Source organism: Capra hircus, unplaced genomic scaffold (genome assembly GCF_001704415.2).
Source record: "Capra hircus breed San Clemente unplaced genomic scaffold, ASM170441v1, whole genome shotgun sequence".
In the NCBI taxonomy this organism is placed as follows: domain Eukaryota; kingdom Metazoa; phylum Chordata; class Mammalia; order Artiodactyla; family Bovidae; genus Capra; species Capra hircus.
In genome coordinates this window covers 1-20,022 of record NW_017189589.1, presented here as the reverse complement: position 1 = coordinate 20,022, position 20,022 = coordinate 1, and the positions used below count along the sequence as shown (strand labels likewise).

General features: G+C 39.6%; 1 protein-coding gene and 1 long non-coding RNA gene across 3 annotated transcripts; one reads left to right on the top strand and one right to left on the bottom strand.

Annotated features, from left to right (window-relative positions):
* The first annotated feature begins 95 nt into the window (after window positions 1-95).
* LOC102175701 (acyl-coenzyme A thioesterase 13) lies at window positions 96-14,097 on the top strand. Of its 2 annotated transcripts, none has more exons than XM_018044523.1 (3): window positions 96-393; window positions 8,694-8,878; window positions 11,143-14,097. In XM_018044523.1, exons 1-3 carry the CDS (start codon window positions 253-255, stop codon window positions 11,312-11,314), a joined length of 498 nt encoding a protein of 165 aa, XP_017900012.1. In that variant the 5' UTR covers window positions 96-252; the 3' UTR covers window positions 11,315-14,097. The 2 variants fall into 2 exon arrangements, with proteins under 2 accessions (XP_017900012.1, XP_017900013.1); XM_018044524.1 differs by having other exon boundaries at window positions 101-339.
* Window positions 13,252-18,037, bottom strand: LOC106501866. Its single transcript, XR_001917650.1, has 2 exons — window positions 17,225-18,037; window positions 13,252-14,632 (listed from the first exon to the last, which is right to left on the bottom strand). It is a non-coding gene; the product is annotated as an uncharacterized LOC106501866 (long non-coding RNA).
* Window positions 18,038-20,022: the final 1,985 nt, after the last annotated feature.

The window sequence follows — 20,022 nt, the reverse complement described above, 5'->3', positions numbered from 1 at the left end:
GGATGGCGAGGGCCAAACGGCGCATGCGTGCGCTGTCACAACGCGGCTGGAACGTCCGTGACGAGGTGCTAGACGTCAGTGCGCCCGCTGCAGGTGTGAGGAACAGTTGTGGCGGGGGCTCTCGACGGCGGACGCGGAACGCTCTTCGGGTCCAGAAGGCTGTTGACCTTGTTCTTTTGCGAACTTCGGGGCTCCCTTGCTCTTCCAAGACTCAGTCTTCAGTGGGGCCTGGAAGCCGGCAAACGGTCCACGATGATCTGGATGAAGAAGGCAAAGACTCTGCTGGAGTCTGTAATGCACTCAGGCAAATTCAAAAATTTCGATAGAAACCTGGAAAAGGTATTAGAGGCGAAGGCGCGGTTTCTCACGAGGGGAAAGAAAGCGCGCTTCTTGGTTCGTGGTAAACGCTGTATACGTTGTCTCTGGCTAGATTCTTTTGGATTGAGTCCCTAAATTCACCTTAGTAGTAATGATTACTGCTTTGATGGAGTAGTGTTATGTGGTAGGTGTGCCTACGTTAATCTGTCCGTTTTATAAGTCAGCAAAATGGGTTTATCTCAGGAATGGCAGAGGAGTTACACGTTGGGACTTGCAAACTGAGGCTAACCATGGGCAAGTCCTCAGCTGTTCTTCTATAGAGAGAATAGGAGACAGTTGAGAGGGGCTGTTTTGAACAAGTTCCTTGGAGGAGAGGAGAGTCGGGTTTGTGGTGGTGTCTCATTGGTTGAGTTGCGGAGGTTTCTTAGCTTGTTGCTGATAAAATCTTCGTTTTTCCTGCTGGGATTTATAAAGTAAACTGGGAGGAGTGGTAAGTGGGGGAAAGTTCCCCCTTTAGGGCCTCACGACCCTCTTTGGAAGGAGGTGTTTTATAATAATAATTTTATAATCACAACATTGTATAATTAAAAAGAAATGTTAAATTAATTTTAGTAAAATAGTTTAACATCAAAAATTAACATGTAGTCAATACAAAGAGGGCTAACTTTCTGTACTCTGAAATCTTGTGTGAACTGTACACTTAGAGCACATCTCAGCTCATACTGTGTTTCAAGTGCTCAGGACTGACAGGTGACTATCGTATTAACTGCACAGGTTGGTATTAGGGTAGGTGCTCTGTGTGTTAATTTGATCAAAAATGGATTTTCCAGTTGTTTCCTGTGGGCAGATTTGCTCAGGCTAAATAGGTTTATGTATAGTGATCTGTAAATCTCATGAACGTGGTTTCTTTTACTGTGAGTATTAAGGTAATGTGATCTAGACAAGTGGTTCTAAATCGGGGGTGATTGAGCAGAGTGGAGGGATGCTGCCAAACATCCCCAGTGCACAGATTCCCTCCCCCTGTCCCCACAGCAGAGAATGGCCCAGACCAAATGTCAAAAGCGCTGAGATTTTGAAAACTTGACTTAAAACCGTGCTCTTAATCATTCACTTTGATCTAGGTCAAAACTAGATAAATTGCTACTCTTATTCTATATACATATAAACCATGTCTTTGCACTGGACTTAGACTTGGCTGTTCAAATCATATGGTTTCTTTCTCTAAATCTCTGGTTAATAATTCTTTAAAGTCTCTTTCTTAATAAAAGAAGTGTAGTTTTTGTGCCTTACGGGATCTTGACTGATAAAATCACTTTACGTCAAAAACTTGTCCTTTTGGTGATTTAAATGTGACACCAGAGATTCAAGGCAAGAAATGCTCTTTTAGTACAGGATTTTAAAATGCAAGATTACTGTTAAACTGGAGTAAAAGATGCACATGGTGTCTCAGACACACTCGTCCTCTTACCCCATCGCTTTCGTAAAGACTAGAAGGAATAATCTTTCTGGGTGAAAGAAGCAAGTGAGATGTACAGAGCTATTGTCAAGTCTGCCCCATTACCCACTCCCACAAAGTCAATGAATCAAGTACAAAAACACTGGAAAATTTGGCTGATAATATTCCAAAGAGGATTTTGTTTTTGGGACAGACGTTTGGAGATAGCATATAGAATCTGATAAATGATGGTGATTTTTTGTCCCTCTACAAATGATCTGTTGAATAAAGCAAATTGAAAATTAGTTCTGGTATAGATGTTAAGTCAATGTATGAGATCATACATTGCATGTCTTTATTTTAGCCTGTCCTCTTTTTTTAAAAAAACCTCTGTTTTATCAGTGTTTGTAAACACCAACAAAACCTATCTTTTATAAAACACTGATACAGAAAGACTAACACTCAAAGTCCTGATCTTGCTATAAGATCACTTTTAAATCAGTCAACAAACTAAATACTGTGAGATTATAAAGAAATACCCATCGACTTCCCAGGTGGCACAGTGGTAAACTATCCACCTGCCAATGCAGGAGATGCAGGTTCAATTCCTCAGTTGGGAAGATCCCCTGGAGGAGGAAATGGCAACCCACTCCAGCATTCTTGCCTAGAAAATTCCATGGACAAGAGGAGCCTGACAGGCTACATTTAATGGCGTCTCAAAGAGTCAGACATGACTGAGAGTGTGCACATACACACACATACACACACCACTCCCCGTCACAATTCCTCACCCTCCAGGAGTTTATCATTGAGGAGAGGAAAAAAGTGGGTTCCAAGGAACAGTCCCATCAGATGTGCCCTGAGGGGGAAAAAAAGTCCTCCAAATAATTTCAGAAAGCACGGATGTATCCCCGTTTTTAGAATTGTGGTATAATACACATGTTACCACATGGGGCTTCCCTGGTGGCTCCGACAGTAAAGAATCTGCCTGCAATGCAGGAGACCTGGGTTCGATCCCTGAGTTGGGAAGATCCCCTGGAGGAGAGTGTGGCAACCCACTCCAGTATCCTTCCCTGGAGAACCCCCATGGACAGAGGAGCCAGCGGGCTAGTCTTTAGGGTCACAAAGAGCTGGACACGACTTTGAGTACACACACACACACCCTAAAGTTCATCATCTTAACCATATTAAAGTATTCAATTCAGTAGTAATTTTTGCATTCATGTAGTTGTACAACCATCACCACCATCCATCTCCAGAACACTTTCCATCTTGCAGACCTGGAACTCTACCATTTAGGCAGTAACTTCTCATTCCCTTTTTTCCCCAGCCTTGCCAACCACTATAGTCTGTGTCTCTGAATTTGACTACTCTATGTACCTCGTATGAATGAAGCCATGTATCCCTTTTAGATATTAAAGCTTTCAACTGCTGCTGCTGCTACGTCGCTTCAGTCGTGTCCAACTCTGTGCGACCCCAGAGATGGCAGCCCACCAGGCTCCCCCGTCCCTGGGATTCTCCAGGCAAGAACACTGGAGTGGGTTGCCATTTCCTTCTCCAATGCATGAAAGTGAAAAGTGAAAGTGAAGTCACTCAGTCGTGTCTGACTCTTAGGGTCCTCATGGACTGCAGCCCACCAGGCTCCTCCTTCCATGGGATTTTCCAGGCAAGAGTACTGGAGTGGGGTGCCATTGCCTTCTCCAAGAGCTTTCAACTGGATCTGCCGTAAAGAAACATGTTTCACCTTATCATGTTTAAGTTACTTGCCAATGGAACTCTCACTACCATAATAACACATGTGAAAGTATATACTTCAGGAGTGTCAGGTGAGATCTGGAAATAACCAGGTGAAATCCAACACACCAAGAAATAAGGGCAGGCAGTTCAGAAGCCAGGTTAAATTGTATCAAGTCATCCTTGTGGAAATGAGAGGTAAAGTGTAGGTGAGTGAGCTGTCTCAAGAGGAACAGCACAGACTAGAGAGAAGCATTAAGGATTTAAGACTGAACCCACAGGACATAAAGCGTTGAGGACAGTAAGGAGCCTTTGGAGACTATAGAAATGGTTAGGAAAGTTAAGAATAGACTTTATACTTACTAGAAAAACTTTGAGGCTTTGACTCTACCACAAAAGGACAGTGATATTAAAGTTTATCAATGTGATATGCCAACAGGTATAGCTGGACTATTGTTCCTCAGGGAACAGGTTAGACTTCTTTGTTGCTGTTTGATTTGTGATTTTATCATAATGGGCTCATCATATTTACATTGGTGCAGGGCATCACTCCTTCCTGGGGAGGACTCTATTCCAGTTCTACATACCAAACTCGATTAGCTGCAGAAATTCTCCCCAAGTTTGTGCTTTCCCTCTTGAGAGAAGATCTGGAGGAGTGAAGAGACATCACCTCAGTCCTCAGTCTATTAGCCCCTTTTCCAGGTTGAAAGCAGCAGAGGAGCTGTAATAGAGAGAAACCTTGCCAACATGATTATTGTGAATATAGACTTTCATAGCATCTACCTTTGTAGGCATTCTAGAATGATTCTATAAAATCTGCCATTTACCAGCCTTTGGGGAAAAATACTGCTTATAACCCTGCTTAGCACATCTCTCATCACCATCACCACCCTGCCAGTGAACATGAGTGGAATGATACTTCAGCGGGTTAAATCTTCAGGGAATATTTAAATTCTTCTGAGCTGTTCCCTAGTGCTTTGTTTGCCTCCCTTGGCACCCGTTTGTTAACTTTTGTTTTTGGTCTTCTCTGACAGTCTCTACTGGTTCCTCAGTCAGTTTAGTCGCTCAGTCATGTCCGACTCTTTGCGACCCCATGGACTGCAGCACACCAGGCCTCCCTGTCCATCACCAACTCCCAGAGTTCACTCAAATCATGTCCATTGCGTCGGTGATGCCATCCAACCATCTCATCCTCTGTCATCCCCTTCTCCTCCTGCCTTCAGTATTTCCCAACATCAGGGTCTTTTCAAATGAGTCAGTTCTTCACATCAGGTGGCCAAAGTACTGGAGTTACAGCTTCAGCATCAGTCCTTCCAATGAATATTCAGGAGTGACTTTCTTTAGGATTGACTGGTTGTATCTCCTTGCAGTCCAAGGGACTCTCAACAGTCTTCTCCAGCACCACAATTCAAAAGCATCAATTCTTCGGCACTCATCTTTCTTTATAGTCCAACTCTCACATCCATACATGACCCCTGGAAAAACCATAGCCTTGACTAGATGGACCTTTGTTGGCAAAGTAATGTCTTTGCTTTTTAAAATGCTGTCTAGGTTGGTCATAGCTTTCTTCCAAGGAGCAAGTATCTGTTAATTTCATGGCTGCAGTCACCATCTGCTGTGATTTTGGAGCCCCAACAAGTAGTCTCTCACTGCCTCCATTTTTACCTTTATCTTTCCGTGTTCTTTTCAAGCTTCCCTGGTGGCTCAGACGATAAAGCATCTGCCTGCAATGCTGGAGACCCAGGTTCGATTCCTGGGTCGGGAAGATCCCCTGGAGAACGAAATGGCAATCCACTCCAGCACTCTTGCTTGGAAAATCCCATGGACGGAGGAGCCTGATAGGCTACAGTCCATGGGGTCGCAGAGTCGGACACCACTGAGCGACTTCACTCAAGGGAGGCAGGTTTACTTAGTGGACCTGAGTCTAATGGAGACAAAAACACTGTCTACTTGAAAGATTTGTGAGGACTGAGATGGTGTCTCAGGGCCTGTAAGACATGCATATACATTTCTGAGCATGGTCTCTAACACAAAGTTAGCCACAGTTAATAACCAAATAAATACATGTCCTCTCCCTACAGCCTGTATCTTGACTGAAACCGAAGTCTATTTTTTTTAAAAAACAGTGTCCTCTCCTCAGCCCCATTTGTCAACAGAGCGGTAGTTCTCCATTGGTTTCTTCCCCCACAAGACATGTTTCTTAGTTCTGGGAAGTTGGGTAGGAAATCAGTCCTCTGATTCGAAAGAAGAATCAGTCTTCATTGTTATCTTCCATTGGTTTACTTATTCTACTTAGGGAGACAAGAACTGGCAACACTAGGGATTCCCTGATGGTCCAATGGTTGGGACTCTATTTTCACTCCTGAGGGCCTGGGTTCAGTCCCAGGTTGGAACTAGGATCTCACAAGCTGTTCAACAGGGTCGAAAAAAAAAAAAAAAATTGGTAACACATAAAAGTATTTCTCTGCCATATCAGAGTGACTAGTGCAAGAGTATTTCTATTCCAGTATACATTTTCAGCCACTTTGGTATCTTTGTATACCCTTTGGCCTTTCAAGTTGGGTGGGTGGGTTTAGTCGCTCAGTCATGTCCAACTCTTGGCAACCCCATGGACTTGTGGCCTGCCAGGCTCCTCTGTCCATGGAATTCTCCAGGAAAGAATACTGGAGTGGGTTGCCATTTCCTTCTCCAGAGGATCTTCCCAACCCAGGGATCAAACCAGGATCTCCTGCATTGCAGGCAGATTCTTTTTTATTTTCCATATGATCTCACTTTATGTAGAACTAAGAAAAATAAAAGACAAACGGAGCTCAGAGATACAGAGAACAGTTGGTGATTGCCAGAGGCAGGAGTGGGTGGTGGACAAAAGGTGAAGGAGTCACAAGGTACAAACTTGACAATATACAACCTTGTGGTACTCCTTTTCCAATTTTGAATCAGTCTGTTGTTCCATTTCGAGTTCTAACTGTTGCTGCCTGACCTGCATACAGATTTCTCAGGAGACAAATGAGGTGGTCTGGTATTCCCATCTCTTTAAGAATTTTCCACAGTTTATTGTCATTCACACAATCAAAGGCTCTAGTGTAGTCAGTGAAACAGAAGTATATGTTTTTTCTGGAATTCTTTTGCTTTCTCTATGAGCCAGGGAATGTTGGCAGTTTGTTATCTGGTTCCTCTGGGCAGGCAGATTCTTAACCATCTGTGCCACCAGGATGGGGGAGAAGATCAGTATTAAAATCAGTATTCTTCAGTAGAAAGTCAACTTGACATTTTACTTTTTGTCATCCCAGCCAAAGTTAGATAATCAAATGGAACACTTAAGAGCTGACCTCTATTAAATACACTGTACCTTGAAATGACACTAAACTACCTTTGGTGACTTGGAGAAGGAAATGGCAACCCACTCCAGCATGCTTGCCTGGAAAATCCCGTGGACAGAGGAGCCTGGCAGGCTACGATCTGTAGGGTTGCATAAAGTCAGATGTGACAAAATGCACACGCACACACGCACCCACCTTTGGTGACTCTGAGGCTTTCCTGAACTGCCTAGCTTTTTCAAACTGTCTTTACCTGGCTAAATTCTGTCCATCCTTCAATCTGCAAATAGTTTCACAGGATGCCTTTCCTAATGTCTCTTCCCTGAAAACATACTTGGATGAGTAAGATCCTTACTTCCAGCAACCTGTATTTATCCTGTCGGCAGTCATTCACTGAACTGCAGTGTGCGTGTATTGTTCCTGTAGACTGGAAACCCCTTAAGAGCAGAGATTGGATCTTGTTCATCTTTAGACTGCAGTGCTTCCCAGTCTAGTAAATGCCCTAGTAAGGTGAGTTTTTATCTTGGGTCTCCTTGGCGTGCATTAGTTTATGAGGACATCTGATGGCTAGATCATTTATTGAATGATAATGATCCCATTCTAACATTCACTTTTCCATTGATTTACCTGTTAAGCAAAACATGACATATTATTTAGAATGGTTTGTATTTTATGGTTCTCTTTCTGTTTTATATCAGGGCCTTCTAGGGGATAAACAACAGCAAACAAGTTAGTTTGTGAAGTTCCAAAATGCCTTCCTGGTGGAAGTATAAAAGCCACTGTATATATCTAGAGATTCTACGGTTAGCGACAAGGGAGACTGGGAGGTGGATAGACTTAGACCTGAATCTCAATTCTGTCATATCCTTGGTGATCTTGAGAGTAAACCAGTCTGAATTTAAATTACTACAAAATGGAAACCATCTCTCCCTTATTACATAGTACATGGAAAGACTGGCACAGTGCCTGACTTACAAAAGTGCTCAATAAATGGTAGTTATCTAGAATCGAATCGTTTAATGCATGAGACACCCCTCCCTCCCCGAAATACAGCAGACACCTCACAGTCATCCATGTTCTGTCTGAAAACCTTTAGTGACAGCAAGAATTACTGCACTGGAAGCAACACGTTCCATTCACAGTTCAGTTCCAACTTCTAAATGTCATCTATGATGTTTTATCCTAGTAAATTAAATAGGATATAAGAAACACATTTCTGTTATTTTTGTTTCCTTTCTAAACATGTTTGATATAACATTTTAATTTCATTGTTCCTCATTTTATCTTTCATGTAATTTTTTCATTATGATACTATAAATGGGGCAGGACCTTAAAAGCAGCAATTTAACTTTGCTGGATTCTATTAAACATTTTTTATACTAAAATAGGTTTGTGGTATAAGCTTGTTCTCATAATGTATTGAATTTCTTCCAGCCTATTTTAAAAATTGTTTTAAACCATTCATTATGAAGTCATTCTAAAAATTACTTTGTGCAGTGACTAGGGAACAGCCAAATTAAAACTACAATGGACTAACAGATCACAAGGACCACCTGACTTTGTTAGTGCAAAATTTCTGAGAAGACATTAAGAGATGCCAGGTTGCTGTACATAGAGCTCAAAAGCTCAGATGGAAAGTTTGATTTCTGCAGAGGAGTGGAGATTAAGAAAACCACTCCTGTTTCTCCCTAAATATTCCTTTTTTATTTCAAAACAATTTACTCCAGAGTTCATTTCTATCGAGAGACTAGTAACTTGATTTTCAGTTTCCGAATCAACTTTTGGGGGTGGCTTGGTTTAATCCAATGACAGTTCTTGGTAGAGCTGTTTGTGCTTTTCTAATACCACCAAATATTCAAAATTCTCTTTTTTTCTTTTTTAACACTTAGGTGACTCTTGTTTCTGCTGCCCCTGGGAAAGTGATTTGTGAAATGAAAGTAGAAGAGCAGCATACCAATCAATTGGGCACTCTCCATGGCGGCATGACAGCCACCTTAGTGGACGTCATATCAACGCTTGCTCTGCTGTGCACAGAAAGGGGTATGGCCGGAGTCAGTATTGATATGAACATAACGTACGTATGCAAACTGCACCCCAAATAACTTTTTTCAATGTGATAACTCATTTCAAACAATTGAGACTACACACATTTATAACAGAAATAGAGCATGAGTTGCCCTTAGTTGGTCATCCCCAAGTGCAGCTACAGATTTGCCTTAAAAACATTGCATGGTTTTAGAATCTGGAACTAAAGGGATTTCTAAGTACATTATATATTAGTAATAATAATATAATCAGGAATATATAATCAGTGATAAAGGGAAGTCAAGTGGACCTTAGGAAGCATCACTATGAACAAAGATAGTGAGGTGATGAAATTCCAGCTGAGCTATTTCAAATCCTAAAAGATGATGCTGTGAAATGCTGCACTCAATATGCCAGCATAACTGGAAACTCAGCAGTGGTCACAAGACTGGAAAAGGTCAGTTTTCATCCCGATCCCAAAGAAAGGCAATGCCAAAGAATGCTCAAACTACCGCACAATTGCACTCATCTCACACAATAGCAAAGTAATGCTCAAAATTCTCCAAGCCCAGGCTTCAACAATACTTGGACTGAGAACTTCCAGATGTTCAAGCTGCATTTAGAAAAGGCAGAGGAACCAGAGATCAAATTACCAACATCGACTGGATCATAGAAAAAGCTAGAGAATTCCAGAAAAACATCTACTCCTGCTGTATTGACTACGCCAAAGCCTTTGACTGTGTGGTTCACAATGAACTGTGGAAAATTCTTGAAGAGATGGGAATACCAGAACACCTCACTTGTCTCCTGAGAAATCTTCATGCAAGTCGAAAAGGAACAGTTAGAACTGGACATAGAACAACAGACTGGTTTCAAATTGGGAAAGGAGCACGTCAAGGCTGTATATTGTCACCCTGCTTATTTAACTTATATGCAGAGTACATCATGAGAAACGCTGGACTAGATGAAGCTCATGCTGGAATCACATTGCTGGGTGAAATATCAGTAACCTCAGATATGCAGATACCACCACCCTTATGGCAGAAAGTGAAGAACTAAAGAGCCTCTTGATGAAAGTGAAAGTGGGGCGTGAAAAAGCTGGCTTGACACTCAACATTCAAAAAACTAAGATCACTGCATCCAGTCCCATCACTGCATGGCAAATAGATGGGGAAACAATGGAAACAGTGACAGGCTTTATTTTCTTGGGCTCCAAAATCACTGCAGATGGTGACTGCAGCAACAAAATTAAAAGAGGCTAACTTAACATTTAGTCTGTCTTTACTATGGAAATGAGCATGCAATAAGCAAATCACAAGACTAAAATGCAAAGGGTCTTTTGAGATTAAGATGAACAAAAAGAACTGCTCGGACATTGAGGCACATATTCAGTTCTTCCCTTATTCCATGGTGATGAGGGTTAAGATCGCCTGATGACGCTGCTTTGCCTCAAGACTGTTAGGAGCAGAGATCTTCCAGCCTAGCACGGCACTTCATGATCTTCCAAGATATTGCTATTACAACCATAAAGCATCTTTAATAAGCCAAACATAATTTTGACCTTTCAAAGTCTGTGTAGCCGAAGTTTTGGTCTCAATCAGGAGCTGCCTGATATCCAAGAGGGCCTCATATTAATTCCTTATGCTGCTACTGCTACTGCTAAGTCGCTTTAGTCGTGTCCAACTCTGCTACCCCATAGACGGCAGCCCACCAGGCTCCACCATCCCTGGGATTCTCCAGGCAAGAACACTGGAGTGGGTTGCTATTTCCTTCTCCAGTGCATGAAAGTGAAAAGTGAAAGTGAAGTCAGTCGAGTCGGACTCCTAGCAACCCCATGGACTGCAGTCTACCAGGCTCCTCCATCCATGGGATTTTCCAGGCAAGAGTACTGGAGTGGGTTGCCATTAGTTGTTTTAAAATCATTTTAGAGCTGAGTAATTTCTGCATATTGATAACAAAACAGCAAGTATTACCTCACATTGGAAGTTAAGCAAATTAAATGAAAGCTTGGGGGAATCTTTCACTAGCCCCAAATAAATATGAAGTAGGAAACCTAAAAACAAAGAAGGGCCGCAGGGCTGGGGAGCAGTTGAAAACCCCTGTATTTATGGGAAAACAAACTTGTGTGCATGTAAGGAATCAGTAAGAGAGAACTTGGGTCAGGATCTACCATTCAAATTAGAAGGGACAGAAAGTTTACTGATATTATTCTTGAACTATCGAGGAAAAAAATAACATACGGCTGTTATGAGATGCACTCAACCTTCTCTTTTAAAAACCATTGTTAACTAAATTTAAATATTTCCTTTCAAGGTACATATCACCTGCTAAAATGGGAGAAGACATACTGATTACAGCACATGTTTTGAAGGAAGGAAGATCAATTTCATTTGCTTCTGTGGATCTGACTAACAAGGCCACGGGAAAATTAATAGCACAAGGCAGACATACCAAACACATGGGAAACAGACCATCTGAAGGCTAAGTGAAGCCGCCCAACAATGAGTGTCCAGAGTAAACCTGATTTGGACAAATGTAATTTTCAAAATACCACAACTAGAAGTAGCCAAGAAATAGTCTTCGGGGAAGATGCCAGAGATCAAGTGGAATACAGGATGGGGGGTTGTCTATATTCTTTGATTTCGAGTTAAGTTTTAGTCTATAATCATACGTGATACTTGGATGAAAACACTCTTAGCTCAGAGTGTTTTGAAAACAGGTAAAGCAAAGCTCACAGGGCCATTTGAGGTAAGAGTACCTCAAAACTAAAACCTTAGTATCGAGCTAAAGGTCAAATCAATGATTAAGCTAAAGGTCAAATTAATGATTAATCCTTAAATTGTAGGTCCTTCTCAGCTCTAAAATGCTACATTTTTTTTAAAAACCCAATTCCAAGATTATGGAACCTCAAAGCAGATGAACCACAGGCCACACTAAAAAAGAGTGAGCAGTTCTCAATAAAGTTTAAGGCAAAGCAGATTAGTGATAAATAGCCCAGTGGGATAAATAGCCCAGTTCAGGATTAGTATATTTTATAGTGGTGGTAGTGGGGAGTACAGAATTCCCTTTTCTAGTACCTAGGATAAAACCATGCAGATCTTCAACCTCCTAATGCTTGGTATTAAAAAGACCCAACTTCACAAATTGTTTTAGTCAATTTCTCAAATTTCTGTCAACTGTGGTTTGGTTTCTGCATATTTATAATTGGTTTCTGCATCAGGTTCTTAGTTCTAACATTTCACAACTGATGATCATAAAGAAAGGGAGTAACTTCCTTTGGAAGCTGGAAACAGTTAATAGTTAAAGGTTGATGATTATTTGGTTATATTAGAATACACATCAGAATACATATAGCCCTGTTTGCTGAAGGGCAGAAGCAGACTTGATAATAGCAGTGAGCACATAGGAAACCCAGATCTAGTATTGCCTATGAAAAGTAACTTGGTATCCTTGGAGAAAGAGCTGATTTCAGAGCTGGGGGGTGGGATAGGGAAATAACAAGACGAACCTATCTTGTATTTGAAAGTCAGGAAGTGCTCAATAAAACAAGGCGTGAAAATTACATAGCAGTGTATGACACAGAGAGCTCAAACCCAGCGCTCTGTAATAACAGAGGGGTGGGAGGTGAAGTTCATGAGGGAGGGGACATGTATACCTATGAGTGATTCGTGCTAATCTATGGCAGAACCCACATTATTGTACAGCAATTCTTTTCCAATTACAAATAAACAATATGTCACTGAAAAGAAATGAGTGCATACTGTTTAGGTAACAATAAATGGCTGAGACAGGAGAGCTCTTTCTTGTTGAAAGAATGCTGGCACATGTAGAATAAATATAAAATAGTAACTACAAAATGGGGAAATAGGACACCACCTTCACCAATGAACATGGACATCAATAAAGAGCACACGAGCAGTGTGTTTCTGGATATTAACTTCAGGGGGTGTAACATCACTCACAATGGGCAATGACCAGGATACCTAATCCAAATTTAACCACAAAGGCAATCACTCAAATACCAAATAAAGACACTGTTGTTTTTTTTAAAAAAATTGGCCTGAGCCCTTCAAAACTTGAGTATGGGGACAAGTTCCTAAACCTTTGCACCTAGTTCCACTCAGAGCAGTTAGAGTTTAGAACAGCCCCTGACCATGAGAAACTGTTCATTTCAAATAGATTCCAATTGTCAATTGATCAGAAAACATGGAAGTGCATTGTGAATAAGAGTATTTTTGTCTTTTCCACAAAGCCAGGTGTAAGGCCAGGCCGGTAATTGTTAAAAGCTGACAAAATGTCTTTGATTCCCATTCCTGTTGAAATTACAAACCCAACTTTGCTTCTGAGTTTACGGTTTAGCCATGGGCTAAGGTCTCAATAACAGGTACCCAAGTGACTTAGAAGAAAAGTTACCACTTCAAGTTTTGTGTATTCACCTGAATAGTCAGGGAACTTTCACCTATTTTATTTAGGTTTTCATTTATTCAAATTCCAACCAGAAGCTAAATACAATTGGAAACCGGTAAGCACTAAGTTTTACTCCAAAGGAGTAGGATCATTCAGATTTACTCCAATAAAAGTATGCAACCCTTAAGCAAAGCTTTTCTTCATTTAAAAGAAAAATAAACAAAAAAACTATACAGTAGTCTTTCCTTATGTTCATTGCACAAAATGAGTTCTGCTTTTAGAATTTTGACACTCAATGGTGTTTTTTTTCCTCCCCGCACAATTTAAGATCCCAACTTTAATAACATTTCTACATCAAAAAAACCCCTAAGTTTTCCTTTAGGATGGTGTAAAAACCAGTATTTCTGCACAATTCACTGGAATTGTTTTTCTTTATAATAAAAATCTCTTCTTTTCAAAACCAAAAAAACAAAAACCAAAAGGACAGTCCTCTACCTATTGTGGTTTCTGCAGCTATGAATGTATTTCTGTTTCAGAGCCGCTTAGCTACTTCAGACTCCAGATCTGCTTTAACGTGTGTAACTGTGTGCACACTCGGCAGAATCCTCTTTCGTAACAGCAACTTGGGGAAAGAGATCTGGAAATAAAATACATACATTTATGAGTACCAGGAAACAAACATGACCCAGTAATACATGAGGCAAGACTGCCTACAATGAGATGCTTTTTAAAGATTTCTTTCCCATGGTTGTATCTTCTTTTTCTTTTTTAAACAACCACTTTTGGCCATTAGAATGAATCTGATACTGCTCTGAACAACGGTGATTATAGCAAAGCTGTAAGTTTTAAAAACGTTGTTTATACCTGTTACATTCACTTCTCACCCTCCAAATACTGATGACAGGTGTCAAAGAGGCCAACACCAGCACAAATGGAAAGACCATCAAAAATGAGTATCACCTTGTGCTTTCAGAAACATTTAAGCATTTCAGTGTACAACAGTCCTTTCATTTCACATTTTTAGTAAGATGCTGATGCAGTGCAGCAAATATGCAAAGCATCTTCTTTCACACAGTCCGTGCAGAAGACATCTAATTTAAGTTCTGAGATACAAATGATTAAAAAAAAAAAATCCAGGATGAACAAGTTTCAAAATGCATAGTGTTCTGTGCATGAGTCCATTTTTCTTTAAACTCTGAAAGAATCAAGTGGTAAGAAAAAAAAATTGCTGCTGCACTCTCTGATCTTCTCCATTTTGCTGGTCAGCACTCTATTCTGGCATGTAAGGATGGAGGTGATCCTCAATGGTGCCAACTGCCCAGTGGGTAAGCTGTTCCTGTGGCAGGTAGAGGCAGATGCTGCATAACTTGAAGATTGTAGCTTTGTTTTTTGGAGTCTGGAAGGGGAAAAAATTTGTAGAATATTCTTAAGAAGGACCTCAACGTAACTGGCCAATTATCACATGAAAATCTCCCACAATTTATTAAGCACTTAAGAACACAGTAACAAAGCATATAGAGTAAGGCAAGAAATTATGGTCCCTATTCATAGGGGACTTAGTCTAGCTGGGACAGAACCTTCACATACGAAATACAGAAAAAGAGTCAATAAGATACTAAATGTTCACAGAATTTATGCAGACTTTAAAGTTACGAAAATCAGACTACTAGCTACAAGAAATTAGGATTAAAGGCATATCATGGAGATAGATTTGAATAATTTGCAATCACGTTTGTATACAGAAAGACAGCAGATGTGGTGAGAGCAGAAGGCAGAGAAATCAGAAATAGGTTAAGAGATTTAAGCATATCCTGAGGTAAAGGACAAGGCCAAAGTATCAACAGATAAATCACACTCGTTGAGTATTTTAACAAAGCAGTTACCATTTTAACATCTAACTTCTGATAAACAAGTGCTAGGTACTTTCACAAAAAACTACGGCTGGTAAGTGGAAGATGAAGTCTGAACCCAGAACTGCCTTCAAAGTTTTCCATCTTTTCACTACAGCACCTCTTTAAAAGAAAAAAGGCAAAAAGAACAGAAGGTGGACTTTGCCAATGTCTGAAGCAGTCTATATAGCTATGTACATAAATGAACCCATACATATATATTTTTTCATTTTAACTTTTAAAACCTAGGACTTTCATTTACTACATTTATAGAAAAGAACATGATCACAGAAGTTATTTGTCCAAGGTCTCATGGCCAGTAAGTTACTGCATGTATGTTAGAATCTGAATTCTAGGCATGAGCTTCTATACCACCACCCATTCAAAATTTTTTTGGTCTAGCCCTTATCATATATATTGTGTTAGAATATAAAGGGGAGATCTCTGCTGGATGATTTCAATCAAATTTCTTAATTTCCTTAACTATAAAATGGGAATAGTAAGATCTATACATCAAAAGACTGTTATGAGGATTAAATGAGCTCATACACGGAAAGCTCTTAGTATTGAGTTTGGTGCATAAAACAGTTGACTCCTAAACATGTGTTTGGGCTGCTCAGGGCCACATATAAGTAAATTTTTTCAATAAACATATTGGAAAAAATTTGAGATTTGTGAAAATTTGAACAAATTCACAGATAAACCACATAGCCTAAAAGTATCAAAAAAAGAAAAAGGTTATGTCATGAATGCGTAAAATATTATGTACAGATGACACGACACTTAAGACACAGGGATTGGAACACAGGCCCTAAATGCAGTTGAAAATCCCCATGTATAATTTAGTCTTCCCTCCATATATACAGTTACACATCAGCTGACTGAACAAACCATGAATTCAGCCAACTGGACTGAGCAGTTATGTATTTATTGAAAAATGTCACGTGTAAGTGGACGAGTGCAGTTGAAACCTGTGTCATTCAAGGGTCAACTGTAGACACTAGTCGAATATCCTGCTCTACAGTATTTTCTCAGTAAGTAACTCAAACGAAAGTACACTATAAGCAATTAAAAAGGATAAAAGAGTCAACCAAAAAATATTCACCGCAGGAGCACTAAGGTAAATAAGAAACTAAAAACAAAAAAGGCCCCAAACAAAAAACACCCCACCTAAACTGTATACTTTTCTATCAGTTTTATCACATGCTTCCAGCGAAATTAATTTTCTTAACTCCCAGTTTCTTTTACTTGTAACTACACTTTCTATAAGGTACAAAATATACAATCTTCCCAAATAGCCTATCAGCTCCTTGAAGGCAGCAGTATGACTCCCATTTCTAATTCTCTAGTACCTTGTCTTGCACAGACTTGCTCAAACAAAAACAAAAATGTTTCTACACAATGCAATTAATATTGTACTTTAAAAAAAAGTAGTATTCATTACTTACCTACTTCTAGGTTTCCCACAATGAAATGCCAACCCATAGGGCAGGAATTTCTAACTTGTTCACTGCTATACAATACCTGACACTTAGCACTCATCTGTTGAATGAATGCTAAATAAATTACAATGCTATTTTTAACAATTAACAAAGTATCTATTACCCACTATGAATTCTAAGTGATGACATTTATTAGGCTTAGGCCGATAAGAATAAACATTTTACAGAATAAAAATCAATTTGGAATACTTGGATTGCTACTAAATTGGAAGTACTTATTTAAAATTCCTGTGGACCTTTAAAATACAGATGTGCTTTCATCCTTTTAGATATTTAAAAGATCTATGCCAGTGCTTCTCAATACATAAATATGTTATCAATCTCTTGAGGATTTTATTCAAAATACAGATTCTGATTACTGCAAACTGAAATCATGACTTTTAGAAAAGCTCCCCATGTAGATCTAACATGCAGCAGTTTGGGAATCAATGTTCCAGGTTAAGATCAGGACATCTGTTTCCTGGTTTTTAAATAACTTCAAAAATAATGCAATACTGAAGGGGCAAATCAGAATTAAATAACATACAGAAAACAATTTACTAACCAGTAAACTTTTAAAATGAGCCCTTGTGTGGTTTACCAAAAAAAAAAGTTTACCTGCAAGTGCTGTCTGTCAATGAAGAGAAACACCGACTGGTTAGGATTGTTGACAATTCCAGTCTTGTCCTTTCGGCTCAGTACATGCAGAAACTGTTTTTCATAGTCACCGTGATGAAACTCAAATTTGGCCTAAGAAATAAGACATTTACATGTAACCGCAACCATGTTACACTACCTAAAACGTCTACTGCACCCACATGCATACAGTTGTGCTCTCCAATATGGTAACGAATAGAGGCTACTTACATTGATATTAATTAAGTGGATTTGAAAACTCAGTTCTTTAGTTGTACTGGCCGCATGTCAAATGATCCATAGTCTCATTTGGTGGCTACTGGCCACCATTCTAAATAATCTCTTGGGATACACAAGTTTCCTTCATCACAGAAAGTTCTATTGTTTACCACTTCATAATTTGACCTTCAAGAAAAACTATACCGAAGTGACTAAACTTTAATACTCCTTTTAAGCCAAATACCATTAAATGAGATTTTCAGACCTACTCAGCTCAAGACTCCTGCTTTAGTACTTAGTCCAATAATACCACCCATCTTTCCCTTACATAACAAAGAATGCTCTTGGAAAGGAATCTATTTATATTCCAATCCCAGCTGCACACCTCACTACTTACGTGACCTGTGCAAACCCCTTAACTTTTCTAAATTTCAGCTTCCTCATCTATAAAATAAAAGGGCTCTAACCCATCAGTTAAGAGGAGTAAATGAAAAGTAAACCTACACCTGAAATATACTTCCAGGTGTCACAAAGTTGAGTATCTAAGAATACAGGAACCCCTCAAATTAAAAAAAATGTTTTTATACATTTTTTTCTGTATCAGTAAAGTTTTTTACATTATGAAAAACAGTTATCAAGTCGGTCATAACATTTTTTCGATCTTTTAACATGAGGAAGATTATCCAACAAAATGTCTATGGAGAGGCCAAATGACAGGTGAAAAGACCAGGCTAACAGGGAATTCAAGAAACCTGGAAACCTTAAACAATCTGATATTTTAGAATAGTGAATTGTAAAAATGATTATTAGCCCATTTGGTTCAAACAATCTTTATTCTCCCATTATGTCAAAGACAGTAGAAAATACTAACATGGAAAAAGCATCAGACCTTGCTGTCTAGGGTTTTAGTACCCACCAGTTTTTCTCATAAGCCGTAACATAAAACATGGTATCCCCTACACATGACTCTACATAAAATATTGAATTATACTTTTGCACAATTCAAATATGTATTGAACTCGATACAAAAAGCATGTTATTAGATACTGACAAATATAAATAAGATTATCTCAATCTTAAGGGACTCACATACTGCTGAAGAGGAAAAGCAACATAAAAACGTAAACCCTAACTTACTTCAAACCTTTCCCAGGATACGATGTGGTTATTTGTTAAAAAAAAAAAAAATCTTAAAATGGGTTCTTACTGTTAAAAGCACATGAGAAGAAAGAATAAATAACTAACGGTAGACAATGAGGGCAGTATTAGCAGATGATTTTGGACTGGGCCTTGAAAGATGACAGTAATTTTCCCTGGGGAAAATAAAAATGGAAACCAATTTGGAAAATGCCATTCTAGGAAACAGAACCTACACAAACACAAGTATGTCAAAATCGGGATGCTGCTCAAAAAAAGACAGCCTCAAATGTTTCACTATGGCATATATCAGGGGTGGATGGAAGAGGCCAGTAGATAACACACTGACAAGAAATTCAAGTGAGACTGAAAAAGGCTTTGCCTGTGTTTTCTGTGGCACATCAATTCTATCCTGTCTGAATATCCAGAGTTTTGGGAAGAAATGGTCCACACAAAAAAGAAAACTAATAGGCAGCATGTAAGAAACAATTCCCGGAAGGAAAGTAATGAATGTTGTAATAGCAGGATGAAGAGCTAACCTGCAGCAAAAGCATTAGGAACGAAGAGGAAAGAGTAGACCACTCCCTGGGCTTCATAGTACTATGAATAGAGCAGAACTCAGTATTTTAAAACAATCTTTACTGTGGTTTCTACTAAATCTCACTACTGAAGTATTCTGCTTTTAAAATGCTTTGAGTCAGAAAAAAAGGTGTGTGAATTAAAGTTTGCCTTTCCTTCACTAATCTTCAGAGAATAAACCCTGTTATTTTTATTTAAAGGTTTCTCATTCAGGATGCTGCTAAGTTGCTTCAGTTTGTGTCGACTCTGTGCGAACCCATAGACGGCAGCCCACCAGGCTCTGCCATCCCTGGATTCTCCAGGCAAGAGCACTGTAGTGGGTTGCCATTACCTTCTCCAATGCATGAAAGTGAAAAAAGAAAGTGAAGTCGCTCAGTCATGTCGACTCTTAGTGACCTCATGGACCAGAGCCTGCCAGGCTCCTCTGTCCATGGATTTTCCAGGCAAGAGTACTGGAGTAGGTTGCCATTGGCCTTCTCCACTCATTCAGGATATTTATATTAAAATTACTCCAAAGAAGTATGTGTTATGCACCGAGCCCGTATCTCCGAACCAACAAGAGAGCAAGTCCACCACAGTAATGCAAAGGCAAAGGGAGTTTATTTTCTAGCGCGCTAGGGCCCAAGTCTCATCCAGCACAGTGGAATCCGACAAGAGCCCAGAACAAAGGAGTATGCAGCTTATATACAGGCAGTTCTTTGTCTCAGTTACAGGAGTACTGGCGTTACATGATGATTGCAACAGGCAGATGAGGCACGATGTCCTGTCCTCTTTCTGTAAACCATGATTACTCAGTACGCTAGAGCCCGTCGTTATGGTCCTAGCATTCCCCCTGACCTAGATCA

Excerpts from the sequence above, each read along its gene's own strand:
- LOC102175701 (XM_018044523.1), top strand. The coding sequence starts at position 253 with ATGATCTGGATGAAGAAGGCAAAGACTCTGCTGGAGTCTGTAATGCAC. Across the intron at positions 394-8,693 it reads GAAAGAAAGCGCGCTTCTTG|GTGACTCTTGTTTCTGCTGC; the intron begins GTTCGTGGTAAA and ends TTTAACACTTAG. Across the intron at positions 8,879-11,142 it reads AGTATTGATATGAACATAAC|GTACATATCACCTGCTAAAA; the intron begins GTACGTATGCAA and ends TTTCCTTTCAAG.